The 14,316-nt window shown below is 35.7% G+C and overlaps 1 protein-coding gene across 5 annotated transcripts in view; it reads right to left on the bottom strand.

Annotated features, from left to right (window-relative positions):
• Window positions 1-14,316, bottom strand: part of BIRC6 (baculoviral IAP repeat containing 6) — a 176,950-nt gene that overhangs the window by 92,381 nt on the left and 70,253 nt on the right. For all 5 annotated transcript variants that reach the window (XM_071429879.1, XM_071429861.1, XM_071429886.1 and 2 more), the window contains exons 35-46: window positions 13,503-13,718; window positions 12,939-13,122; window positions 12,398-12,553; window positions 11,924-12,057; window positions 10,171-10,324; window positions 9,280-9,396; window positions 8,209-8,363; window positions 6,926-7,052; window positions 5,955-6,065; window positions 4,207-4,340; window positions 3,141-3,268; window positions 797-1,359 (exon numbers count right to left, since the gene is read on the bottom strand). In XM_071429879.1, the coding sequence (XP_071285980.1) occupies window positions 797-1,359; window positions 3,141-3,268; window positions 4,207-4,340; window positions 5,955-6,065; window positions 6,926-7,052; window positions 8,209-8,363; window positions 9,280-9,396; window positions 10,171-10,324; window positions 11,924-12,057; window positions 12,398-12,553; window positions 12,939-13,122; window positions 13,503-13,718 (2,179 nt within the window). The remainder of the gene's footprint in view (window positions 1-796; window positions 1,360-3,140; window positions 3,269-4,206; window positions 4,341-5,954; window positions 6,066-6,925; window positions 7,053-8,208; window positions 8,364-9,279; window positions 9,397-10,170; window positions 10,325-11,923; window positions 12,058-12,397; window positions 12,554-12,938; window positions 13,123-13,502; window positions 13,719-14,316) is intronic.

The raw sequence follows: 14,316 nt of genomic DNA, 5'->3' as shown, positions 1-14,316 counted from the left end.
AAGTCACAAAGACAGGTAGACTCTGAGAAAATGCACCTCAGATAAATGTCTGACAAACAGCAGCTTTGATTTCTAAGTATCATCATCTCCCTCAGTTCATAGAGGAAGATCCCACCCACAAATATATGACTGCAACTCCTAGAACATGATGTTAATGCAATTTCTGATAAAACAGAGGAATAGTTTAGGTACTCTATGAAAGGGACATGATTGTAATCATTATTTTCCAAAAGTGATTTAAAAAAGGAAAATCATCCAGTCCAGCAAGCAACTGAGGTAAGGTGTCTTGTAAGAAGACTCATCCTAATTCATCCTAATGCATAGAGGCATTTGATGGCCACAGGCTGAAATGCAGGAAATTCCACTTAAACATAGGAAAAAGGCTTTTCTACTTTAAGAATGATTGAACATTATAACAGGTTGCCCCCAGCAGCTGTGGAGTTCAGTTAAAAACCCAACTGAACCAAGGTACTGAGCAACCTGCTCTCAATTGAGGTGGCTCTGAGTTTGTGCAGGAAGGCTGGACTAGACAATCTCCAGAGGTCCTTTAACATTAAGCATTCTGAGATTCAGCAAATTCAAATGTCAAACACATTCCTGTTTGGTTTCAATTACTGTCTCCCACCTCCTGTTAGGGGCTTTGTTCATGCATCTGTTCCCCTTTAGCTTTTTCTCTCTTTTTTCCTGTCACTTCTGTAACGCATTCTTTCACATCTACACGCAGCTTATGAGATTGCAGAAGTTTTAAACATTTCACCACCCAAGAGACCTTGCACGTTACTCAGAAAATACCTACCAATAATCATGGCCATAGCACTGCTGTTACACTGGCCAAGGGCAGACAAAATCTGGCTCATAATTTGCTGGTTGGCCAACACCAAGTCTGCCACGTATGCAGTTGATCCTTGAGTATTAGGGTTGCTTCCATTGCCATCTTTGCCTCCTGAGACCTTCTCCTCATCAGACACACTGTCTGTAGTGCTGCTTGCTACTGGAACACGGGCACTGTATTCTCGGTTACTGGAAAGCGGCAGTTGAACTAAAATGTTGATCAGTTTTAATAAATCAAACATGAGCTGATCCCTTGTCATTTCTCCACAAACTGCTTTGGCATCACCTGGACGGATAATGTTGGCAAAAAGCCCTCCAAAACAGGCTCGAGCACCCACAGAGCTGTCTGAGCCACTGCGAGACATCACTTTGTCCGAACACGTAATGTAATGATGCACAAGAAAGGTTATGGACTCAATCACTGCAGAAATAGTGCTGACTGATACAACTTCAAAATTCTGTTCCAGGGTGAATTCCAAGAGTTTCACTTGAGCATCCAATGGTCCCTGGCCTGTCTGGAAAGCACCCCTGAAAGAAACAAAAGAAAAAAAAGAGGAAGAAAGAGAGATATTACAAGTTATACAGGTTTAGGAGTTTGAGTGCGGTCTTTTTCCTTGATTTTTTAGGGATTCAAAAGCACACCAAACTTCCAATAAATAAAAATCCAGCTATTTCCAGAAATGCATGTGGAAGCAAAATCTAATCTTCCACCTGCATCAAGTTTCTGTAATTTTTTAATATACTGGTCATTAAACAGCCTGCAGAACCTACTCATGCCACTACCTTCCTGATACTAGTAAGGATTAAGAGGTTAGCTTTGAAAAAGGCTAGGATTCATCTTTTGTTTTGTAATTCAGGTAATTTTGTAAGTAAATACTTGGAACAGTCTACATACAGGCTGAACAGTCCTGTTCAGTTCTTGGTGAAAAGTTTCCAACATTTGCAAGAAAACCTCATGGAAAGCAGTCACATAATACTTTAATATCATGAGGATTATTTAGTTGCTAACGGGAAATCATGATGGATTTTCTTCTTCCCATTGATTAATCTTAACTGAACTTTTAAAATTAAATACAGAACAAAACAGTTTATAGAAACAGCTCTGAAAAAATATTTGCAATTTAAGTCATTCTAACAGTAAAACAATGCTTTTCTTTACAACTAATCTTATGATCAGACACAGTACAGTTCCATAATTATCTGTGTTCTTTGAAATAACCATGTAAATCCCTTCCTGGTGCTTTGCTTCCATTTCATGGCATTTCACAAAAAACCTTAACACGTTTCAAAAACTACCCTTTCAGTGGTCTCAATACCTTATTTTAAACAAATGCTGGCATGCAGACACACACTCCAAGATTCACTGTGAATTAATGATTTTATTGTATTATGACATGTCTCATAGAAATCACTGATCATCTATAGAACTTGGTAAACACCACTCCTATAATTTAAGTTACAAAGGTAAAATCTCTTGGAGAAGGCAGAAACCATTTTCTGTAAGATTAGAGAACAGATAACACCAGTGCCACCTACTGGGAATGCAGAACGGAGGAAACTCATCCCTAATTATGGGAAGCCTTTGTCTGGAGATGAGCAGAACATTAATACCAGAAAGAAATGCTTTCTAGTGTACTTCAGACAAAGCAATTGCCTTATTTCCAGTGTACCACTGAGACAGACTCTTGTGCCCATCAGCTTTGCCTTGAGGAAGCAGAACTGTGCAAGATGAGCCACAAGCTCTTCTCTCTCTCCTGGCCAGAGGCACTTCTCTACACTAGTGAGCATCAATAGGCCCCAGGAGAGTGGGACAGAGGGTGTTTTCCACTGTCATGTGGAGAGAAAAAGAACCCACCAAAGATAAAGCAGTAAAAATGCATATTGCATAAATAGAATGATGCAATCTCACAATTCATCCTACCATGTGAAAAAAGACATCTGTACTATTTTTACTATTTTTCTATTCCAGAAACTATGAGTTTCTCGAATCTTTCATTAATTCAAACCTCTCAGAATAGTTTTTTAAATAGGTAAGCTCATCAACAAAAGGAATTACTTCACCAAGCTTTAAATAAAATCATTCCAATATTTTAGTGCCTCTATTGACACTCCCTCACACAGACAGATGTGTGTGGATTCCAGATGCACTTTTCCATGTGCCAGGAGCAGCCCAGGTCCTGCTGCTCGTGCTGCAGCAACAATGATGATTTCCACTGACATGGCAGATAAACATCTGAGGTGTGATTCACAATTACACAGATTTTAAAGAAAAGGAGGGCATGAAAGAAAAACAAACATGTAAGATTTACCTTTCTGTTGAAAGTATATGTATTAACTTCAATAAAAATTCACTGAACATCTGAGGACAAGTTGAAGAGAGGTGCACCTGTAATCGAGTAAGAAATTCTTGCATAGCTTGTGTTGCTGTTGGCCCAACCTAGAAGAAAAGACATTTTAGGAAGAATTATATACAACTAAAATGTCTTCAAGAACATTTACATCTTCTAAGAACAGGAAAGTATTTCATAGCTTAACTTGCTTTTTGAAATTTTTTACAGCATCTTTACAAACTAATCTGTATCCATTTATATTATGTATTTTTCTATTATTAATCACGAGTCAAAAGCAAGAAATTCAGTTCTTTGTCTTTGTTTCAGCTTGAGACTCTCTTTTCAGTAATGCAAACTGTAGTCCATACAGAATCCACTTCTGTGCTAATCTGAATGTTTTTTCACAAAGTACATACTTAAGTAAGTACTTTAATGGCACTATGCAGTGTTCAAGTTCTGGAAATGACTATGTATTTTCTCAAAAATTTGCTGGAAGAAAACCCCGTGGAACTACCAGGTGTTTTCTGTCTCTCAAACTGAGACTCCTGGCAAATACTAGCTACAGTTAAGTTCACTTGGGCTTTTTTTAAAACACTATTCGCAGATATTTCAAAGATGGCAAAAAAACAAGAAAACATTAATTGAAATTAGGAGAGGCAGCAGATACCACATGAATTCAGAAACAGGAAGAAAATGAAGTATAATTTTAAGTTCAGGAATTCTTAGCTATTAAAACTTAATCTTCATTGGCATTTTTATCCCAACCCAACAAGACTTTGGGAAAGTAACTGAATGGAACACTTCATTCACATATGGCATCCTCTCCCTGTGGCAAGGCTCCAGAGAGCTGTGAAAAAATACCAGCACTACTGAGAGTGTATCAACAACATGAACTTCCCTATGGCTGCTCATCAGAACCAACTAAGTCTATAACTAGAAGAAGAAACAAGACAAGGATATAATACATTGTGAATGAACACTTATTTCTGTCAAGTGTCTTGAAATCCTATTGCAAGAAGTTTCTCTTATTTTAGTTGCTCATTACCTGTGGACTGTGTTGATTTGTTCCATGAGGGTTAGTGCCAGAAAGAAATTTCACTAACACATGAATAAGGTTGGGATCTGACACCAACAATTGGGCAGTACTTTCCTGAGCTCCAATGGCACTGCTTGGACCAGCTTAAAAATAAAGACATAAAAATTACGTGTGTAATCTTGAACATTAAATGTAAATCAAGTAATTTTAGTGCAAAACCCTTATATTTATTTCATGACGTAGAAATATTGTCAGCTAAATCAGGTACCAAAAACTGCTTACTCAGGACCACAATTTTGAGTTTTCCAGTAAGTACAGATACAAAGTCCCAAAACCATCTAATCAGTGTTCCAAGCTTGCTAAGGCAGTATTCCTGAAAATCAAGATTAATTTTGCAGGTGCAACAGATACAGACATTTTGATTTGTCTTTTTTTGTTAGTCCAACACTTCAATAAGGCTCTAGTGCATTTTTTAGTTTGTCAGACAGAGACCAAGTGTTCTGTTATCCTGTAAACAATCATAGTATTTTTGTTCTTGGCACATGCAAAGACTTCTCAGAATAAAACTGTAGGGAGCTTAACAGATAAGAACTCTGAAGACTGGAACTTGAATCAAAATACACCCTTCAGCGATCAAACAAATGAGCTTTACTAAATGTGAAGCCTTACTCTTGCAGCACTAGTATACTGAATCAGTTCAAAGCCTGAAAAAAGCCCAGTATGAAACAGATCCTGTGGAAGTGGGACAATGCTTTCTGATCAATGCCATCACGCCAATGTTCTCCTTTTCACAACTGGCTCAGGTGTACAACTGCACCCTGGGGGAGTTACAGGGACATTCACACATAGGTCTGAATGTGATCATCCCTTCTGATAAGGTGTGACTGACTCAAGAGTTGACAGTACGTGTGCTTGTTAATTAAGGCAGTTATTCCAAAAATCAGGCCATGATCTATTCTCAAATACTATGAATAAGAGTGAAGTCTCAGTTTGTGCCTAAGTCTTTTTCATTGGTTTTTTGCTCTACTTCTTCATCTGATGGCAAAAATTTCAGCAGATTTTTGTGAGACTGAATTCTAAATAACATCATAGAAAGTAAAAATTTTGCGAACAAAGTGCATCTTAAAGTCAATTACTTGAAATGGCAAATATGAAAAAAAGATTCATAGGCAATATTTAAAAACTACTTCATTTAATTTCCATCAGCGTTGTGGCAAAATCTCATTCACAAAGTGAGATTATTTCTAGTGTGTTATGGAGCAATATAGAGAATGTGAGATATTTCTGGTATGCATAGGGAAATGAAATGGCTGGATTTCTATTTTAATAGATTCAGCTGCTGGGGGCTTATTTTCAGATAGCTTAATATAAGCAGTGACTGGTGCCTGCATATTTACAAAAATATTCCTACTCTGTCAGAAAAACTTCAATCTCATTCACAGCAACTTAATCACTCCTCTCTGCTACTTCTTCTCCTACTACAAAACTAATTCCCAGAGATCATTAGCTAGTCCTAAAATGTTTTTTGGAAGATACTGATGACTTACTTATAAATGACATTTTCTTTTACCATAAGGGTTTCTGTTTCCCATGGTACAAGCAATTCAAGGAGCTCACTCTTGAAAAGCCCGAAGTTAATGGAGAACAAAAGCATGCATATGACAGAAGGAATGTTCTGGAAGTCTTCTGATGGAAGCAACATTCATTTGTACATCTCTAAAACTGTCAACATAAGAAAACCAACCAAACAAACTTACCATTAAGCTGCATATTTGTCATGAGTGTTAGGCTGTGAAGCACAAGGCACCACGTCCGGAGTAAAGTATTAGGATACCATGCCAGAACTGACAGGAAGCTAGTTACTGAAGCTGTCAAGAAAAACAGTTTTTTCCAAGTTTTAATCTTCAAGGTATTACTATAAATTTCTAATTTTTACTGCAAGGTGCTATGCTGATTATTGTTATTAATATTATTGTTCCTTGCATCCATTTTGTTTTGACCACTGTTGTCACTGTTCCTGCAACCACTGTTGCAGGAAATTAGGAAAAGAAGCCTCACCAATGCTTCACAGGAACTGGCCCACAGAACTTCCTACAGTGTACAGACCCTGACATCTCAAAGAAAATGATACAAAGAAACTCGTTTCAAATGTACTCAGGAAGTCAGTGTAACAGGTTAATTATATCAGACATTAACATTTTTCATTATCACCACAAGATACCATAGACTTCCTTAATTAAATAGTATAACAAATTGCAAAAAAAAAAATAAAATTCAGCATGCCTTCATACTAGATTAGTAGTCTGATGCTCAACAATAATGGAGCTTTCCCACTCTGCTGACCCCTTTGTTAAGGGAGGGATCATAGGATGGTATAAAGGAGATTAAATTTGTCAGAAAAATGCATACAGTTGCAGAGTTCATCTCAGACTAAGAAGCATATTTTAATGAGTCCTCTTGGGAATAATTCTGAGTTAAGAACCACAAATGTTACCATTTTACCATTTTATAAAAATTGAATGAATCAACTCTCTGATACACTCTAGCAATGTGTTTTCCACTTTAAGAAGAAAACGAGACCAAGAGTTCTTTAATAAGAACATAGAAATTATCTCAACACTGATCTTATCAAAAATACTTACTGCAATACTTTTTGCTTATTATTAAAAATTGACTATTTAAAAAAAAACCAAACCCAAAGTCATTTCCCATATTTAATGTATTTTACCTTGGTTTAGGGAAACAACAGGTATTCGGTTAGCATTATAAAGGAAAATATCAGCACCACTATCTTTACTTCCAGAGGAGCTGGAATTCAGGCTTAACGTGAGCCATAGCTGCAATAGGGATTCAAGCTGAAAGAAAGGGAAAAAAACCCATTATGAGAACAAACTCAGAACCCCAGAGCATCAAAATTTTAATTTTAAAAGCCTGATCTACATTCTCAGCTGCTACTATTTCACTGCACACACACACTCACTCACTCTCTCTTTCACTGGATTTGAAAATTCTGCTAAACATAATATTCAAGGCAAATTCAGCCTAACTAGCAAATGCTTCTGCTATTGTTTTTGTAATTGATTTCTTCCAAATAATTTCTCTGAAGAAGTTTCTTCAAACTTGTGTTAAGAAAATGCAGCTTTACACACTGTTTGGAAATATCTTTATCATAACCCTATACCTGTAACACGTACAGGTAGGCTTACAGGTTTGCAGGGAAGCTTTTGGAATGTTATTAAAATGACAGTTTCCCAGTCAACCAAAATTATTCAAAAGGCCCATTTATCTAATGAGAAACCTCAGAGATGCTAATGCTTACTCTGAATAATTCCCCTGAGGAACATAACTTTAGATATTCTGGGGAAGCATCAAGGATGTTTAAACATCTCATCCAAAACAGTTTCTCATGTAAAGAACAATTGAGGGATGGAGTCAGCCACTCTATCAAAATATGGCATTCCTTTGTATGAATCAAGAAAAGCATTGCTAAACCAGTGACTTCTCAAAAAGCAAACTTTTAAATTTGCTATTACCATACAGGATCATTGGATAATTCAGATAGGAAGGAACCTTTGCAAGTTATCCAATCCAATCTGCTCAAAGAAATGCCAAAGAAGATATCAGACTTTGTCACTTGGGGGTTTATTCAACTGGGTTTTGAAAACCTCCACAAATCTCCATATGTCATTAAGTGTCACTTAGTGACATTTTTCATTAATAAACAAACAATTATCATTCAGTGGACATACAAACTTGTTTTTAAATATGCAAATGTATACCAGTTTTCCACTGTAACAAGCAATGCCTGCTTTCACAAAGGCTTTCAGAGCTTTGTTTATTACATTGTTGTAATTTGTCTACTACAGTACTGTTGTCCATGACATATTCATAAGCAATGAAGCACAAAACCTAACAGATTACTTGAATCGTAAGTAGCAAGAAGTAGTGGAAAACAACTCTCAAATTTAGAGAAAAATACTATCAGAACATTTAAAATTCAAAATTCTCTACCTGAACATGGTGGACTTGCAGCATGGAAAAGAGTTTGTTGAAGCATGCACTCAGCATAGGTATAGATGACAACTGCACAATGAGCTGGGCATTTTGGTTAGCAGCATGTAATCCCCTCAGCAAGGAATCATCTGTGCCACTGGGAGACTGCGTCACTAGAAAACAAAACAGGGCACCATCCCCCCATGGATTACTCTGAAAAGTTGCCAGAAGTCATTTCATAACTATTTCCTGCATTTTGTACTTAAGTGAAAGACACTTTTTTATAAATTAGAAGAACATCTTCAACACAGTGTTCAGTTGGACTACTGACTGCCATAGTAGTGGCATACTTGAATATCAAACATTTCCATCTTGACAAAAACTGTTTGGAACCAAGTCCACACAAATACATTTTCACAGCTATTACAGCAGTGCCCTGGTAAGACAAACAATTGGAACATCTCTTTTATCCATTACAGTGCAACTGTTGCAGACAATAATGAACTTCCAGAGTGTAAACTCCGAAGATATCACTAAACCTACTCCATCACTACATACTCAGCCAATGACTGCATGCATATTGAAGTACCCAGAGGGCTACAAATAAACACATTTTAACAAGATGGGCAGCACAACTCACTGAAAAAAGGTTGAAAAGTAAAACACTCTGAGTGTTTTTGTAACATAAAGCTCACTCAACAGCTGAGTTCAAAATTGTATTCAAGTATTTTTCACTTTCATCACTCAGTAGGTATAACTGTCAAATGCAAAGAGTTTTCAAACACCAAGAATGAAGCTTCACACAGGAGCTTAATGTTTGCTTGCACCTAAACCTAAAACTGAAAATTTTCCCTTCTTTGCAGCATAATCCACATGCATAATTGACTGTTTCACAAAGTGTCTTAAATACAGGCATATAAGTTAATCAGAAATCTGAATAAAGAGCTATCTCTAAAGTTCAGCCTAATAAGAAAATGCAAGCAAAGTGTAACTTTTTCTCAGCTACTAAGTGACTACAAACACATGACTAAAAACTCCAAAGCATCATGATCATTATGTGAAGAGAATGATTTGACAACATGTAGTTACATGTAGGAGATGTGTTTGTTAATGCTTGTAGAATGGAATCAGCCTCCAGTGTGGACATCATTTTCAGCATCAGCTCAGCCTGCTGCTCAAGTCCAACTTCCAGACGTGCATCTAAAGCTACAGAAGGCAACAAATAAGGTAAAACAGTATATCAAGGACATACATAATTACAGAATCATAGAATATCCTGAATTGGAAGGGACCCACAAGGATCATCAAATCCAACTCCTAAGAGAATGGCCCATATGGGCATTGGACCCACAACCTTGGTGTTATCAGCACCATGCTCTGAACAACTGAGCTCATCTCGCCTTTGTTCCTCTAATTTTCGATAACATTCTTACAGACCTGAAATGTGTAATTATTAAAATACTGTATTTCTCTGAAACAGACCCAAATTTCTTTCCACACTGACTTTACTATCACACATGACAATCTGCATATGTTCAAGTCATTTCTTCCTAAGGCAACAGCTCTCAAACGAGAACCAAAAAGTTGTTTTTTCCCAGTGTGGCAAAAGAAAAATTTATCACACATTTCAGTAGTACTCCTACAAATGAAACAAGTGTGCCACTTCACTCCTTTGGGGTAGAGCCAACTACAAAAGAGCTTCCAAAATTTCCTGAGAAAATAGAAATGATTTAAAACTGCCTATAAGTGCATTCCAAAATGTTAGAAAGTAAGATTTTCTGCTATGTTGGGCTTTTTTAAATGTAAGTTTCACATTATATTCTCTCAGTTACTACAGGAAGAAAAAAAAGTGGCATATATAAAATGTAATTCTTTCCTCTTAAAATACATAGATATTGCTAAAATAATTTCTTGTCCTAAGGTGTCAAATACAGCATTACAGAAAAGAAACCATGAACAGAAGTTAAATTCATTGCTTACCTTGAGAGACTGATATGCTGACAGTTTGTGATCCATTTTTCTCTGTAGTTACAGGTGGTTTTGCAACTGGAATTCCAACACCACCAATGTAAGGATTGTAATTGTAGGTGCCATATTCAGCACCCCAGTAATCGTACCAGGTGCTGCTTATAGGCTTAAAAAATAAAGAAAAAACAAAGGAAAAACAATAATTGCCAAGTCTTTAGATTGCCAAAAGCTTTTCATGACTAACAACAAACATGGAAGTTAAAAAAAATTAAAACCAGAAGATTGGTTCTGATAGCTTTAGAAAATTGTTTCAATCCTTACTGCAGTATAAGCTACTGAATCCTTAGTGATTATCAAAATCCAGCAGTGTAGTTACCTGCCTCAAAGATTCAAGAAGCCAATTTGAAAATGTCAACATCAGTTTTTCTTCTCACATTTATACCATATTGTAAATTTGGAAGTAGAGCATTACACAGATATTTTGAAGAAGTATTTATAGTGACAGAATACTATACTATACTATTAACTGTACTAATTAAGTACCTTGAAGCCTCAGTGAGGCTCAGGGACTATTTGTACTGGGCTCTGAAAAAGAAACAGCTGAGAAATCTAAGACACTAACTAAGACACTGTTAAGACACTAACAAAGCATATGGACACAAGGAAAAAAGTAATGTAACACTGTATAAAGGCAATTTGCATATGCTGGTCTTTTTACTGGTGAGATCCAAGACCAACTTTTATTTTTGAGATAAGGAAGCAAATATTAAGAAGGATGAAGAATCAAGAAGTTTTATGGTGATTTTTTGGTAGACATCAAAGCAGGTAATAAGACAATAAAGATATCTTGGATGAAGCTGACTAAAGAGTACTGCCACATTACATGATAGGAGAATAAAGAAGGCAGGAAACATCAGTAACACAGAACTTCAGCAGTAAGTGTAATTTTTGGTGGTAGACTGAGATTTAAAGAAAAAAATGTTTACATGATAGGTAATGGGTGGAAGGACATATGAGGAAATACAGAAAAAATTTCTGTGTTTTCTGAGCAAGTGGTGAGACAGATAATTTAGGTTAATTCAAATGAGAGGTTTAAGTCAATAGTGAGAGGCATGGAAAAACTCCAAATGTTATCCTTCTTAACAGAGAAAAGACACTCAATATTTCATTATGAACAGTGTGTTTCTTTAAAGTCTAAATATTTTTGGTTTTTCATAGACATTGAGAACATTGTAATTGTACAACATATTTATATTTAGCCTTAATTTTAAGTATAAAAGTACTTAGTAATTTTCTTGTTCCCCAGTGAAGTAAATTTTGAAGTGAGTTGCTTCTCTTCATAGTCTGAAGCCAATCTGAGCACAAGCTACTGTTGGCCTCCTTTTTTAAATACAATGCTAACAACATAAACTCATCTTAAGATCAGTCACAGAAATGGTGCTCTGTTCTTAATAAAAAGAACAAGACTAGGTCTTGTTTTTCTATTATGCTTTTGTTATTTTCAACACATGCTTTGTTGTTTTCAACACATGTGAGTAAACTCAGAACCTCTTGTTTACACAAGTATCTTCAGGCAAAGGTAAAATATTTTGTGGTCAACTGAGAAGTGAATATTTGCATTCTTTCTTGTCATTCCACATTAAACATCACAAAAAACTAGTAGCAGGATTAAGATAACAAATACCACTACTGAAGAAGTGTAAGAGAGTAAGGACTTTTCTATCTCACATGTAAAGGTTATCTTGAAAATTTAGGTGTGACATACCTTGAAGACTTTGGCTGCAAGGGGATCTTTTTCCAAATCAATATCCAAAGGATCAATATCAACTTCCATCAGGTCTTGCAGTAATTCAAGATCAATGTCCTTATCTTTTTCCAATGATGACAAGGGTGGAGCACCTTGAATCATTAAAGGAATATTAACATTAGCAAGTTAAAATTATACAATGAGGATGCATAATACACTTAACAGGTAATTTTAACCTTTTTACTATTATAACTTTGCGGAAAAAGTTCAAATATGCAATCAAGTTGCCTTTTTAAAAAGAATATGAAAAATAACCATTTTTTACTTGCCAGATGTAAAACTAACTTAATTAATTACTCAATCTGCCTATATTATCCAAAAGTATTTATACTATCACCAAAAAGTCTTTTACTGCTACCTTGATAGATGAGTAAAATTGTTTTTTTACTCTTTTCAATAAATACGCACATACAGAATTATGGAATAATTTACCTGTAATGTCATGTGTCAAAGGCTCATCTATGGTTTCCACTAACTGAACTGTGGCCTGCTGGAGAGAGTCATCAGAATCTCCAGCTGAAGCTCCAGCATCTTCTCCCAAAGCACTTTCTTCCATAGCTTCAGCTGCTATAGGTGCCAACAACTCTCCTAGGTATTAAATTAAGCAGACAACTTAATTTCAAACTTTATTCCCATTACAAATTAACATCCCAGTGTCTACGCCAATGTCATTTTTTTCATGTAACTTTAAATCCTCTGGGGGCTTATTTCTTCAAGGGAAAATGTTCTGAATAATTTCCAAATAATCAGGTCACATAAAATTAACTTTTCAATGTAACTTTTCAACTTACTCTAATTGCAATTTTAAATCACATTTTTACACACTAACCTAAATGCTATGATTTTTTGGGGTTTTTCAATAATTTAGACTGTGTCAGCAGATTAACAGAGTGATAAACTCCCTCCCAAAATACTAAAGGAAGAAAGATTCAAGTGTAAGTTACCTTCTAAAGAATATGATTTTAAAACAAACCTGCTAGAATGTCCTGCAGCATACAAGTCAGAGAATACTGAGCCCATGCTCCTCCCCAGGAGATGTCTCCTCTGTTAAAGTCAGTTCCAACAAGAAGCAGCAATAATCTTTCTAATTGAGTCTCATTTACAATCTCACATAAATGAATTGTTGGTCTTGTAGCATTTGCAATTCTAGCAAGAACCTATTAAAATAAGAGAGATAAATATATGCCTCTTCATAGTTAACCCTATGAAAGTATACAATAACTTTACTTTCTATGATTATTAGATTTTGCTTATAAATAAATCAGGTATTTTTACCAGCTCATACTTTAGAATTTTACAAGTGTAATTACATGGATATATTTTTTTTAAAGATAGTTTTTCCATGCAATTTTGAAGCCACAATATTCTAAGTCACACAAAAAGTGACAGATCAGAAAAACTACTTCAGCAGAAATGAGTAGCCATTTTAGTGCTGCAGTTAACTCTTACCATCAAACAAGCAAAAATGCAGCAATAGAAAACTAATGTAATGTGGTTGCTACTGTAGCTACATAGTGATGTTCCATATTATGTTTACCTTACAAACAAAAAGAAGTAAATCTGCATGACAAGTAAAGTCCATGGACAAGAGAAAGAGTGCCAGCTTTTGCACTACAGAAATGCAACGTTCGTGTGCCAGTGTAAAGGGAAGTGGCTCAATTTCTGGAGTTTCCTTTGCTGTTGATACTTCTGTATCTAAAGAAGAACGAGGCCATTCTGCAGTTCGACGCAGGCGTATTAAGTCCTTGAAGTGCTGCAGAAATTAAATTTGAAACAACAGTTACAGTTTAAAACTGATCTCTAAATCCTTTCCCACTGAATCAATGTGGCAGCAATAACAGAGACTGTGGAACTCCTTAAAAAACCAGAAGGAAGTCTAAAAATATATGAGAATCTGGAATGGAATGAAGGCTTTATTGGCAGAAATTTGTTTTGGCAGCATCTTATCTCAGATGACAAATGCATAATCAAATTCAGTTCTGCAAAAGTGCCAATTAAGCCTTACGTGTACTATAACACATATTGAAAATACATATTTTCAAAGTTTCTTTGGTATTTCCACACATGGACATAAAGCTACAGTTACCATAAAACAAACTGCATATAAAAATAGCATAGAAATTTACTTTTACAAGAACACTGACTTTTCAGTTCTTCACGTTTGATAAATCATTAGGAATTTCTCAATTTCTTAATACTGCCATGATACAAAGTATGTATCATTCATACCATAAGTTGAACTAGTTTGATTTTTGATAAAGGCTCTGAACTAAAACCTTTCTGACAGAGGGCCTATATGCAATGGAGAAAAGAAGGTGCTTTTATTAATCCTCTCATCCACCAAGGGCATT

This window comes from Agelaius tricolor, unplaced genomic scaffold, assembly GCF_023055355.1.
Source record: "Agelaius tricolor isolate 1412-34295 unplaced genomic scaffold, bAgeTri1.0.p SCAF_1, whole genome shotgun sequence".
Taxonomy (NCBI): Eukaryota; Metazoa; Chordata; class Aves; order Passeriformes; family Icteridae; genus Agelaius; species Agelaius tricolor.
The sequence above is the reverse complement of the archived record's forward strand: the minus strand, read 5'-3'. Positions and strand labels throughout refer to the sequence as shown.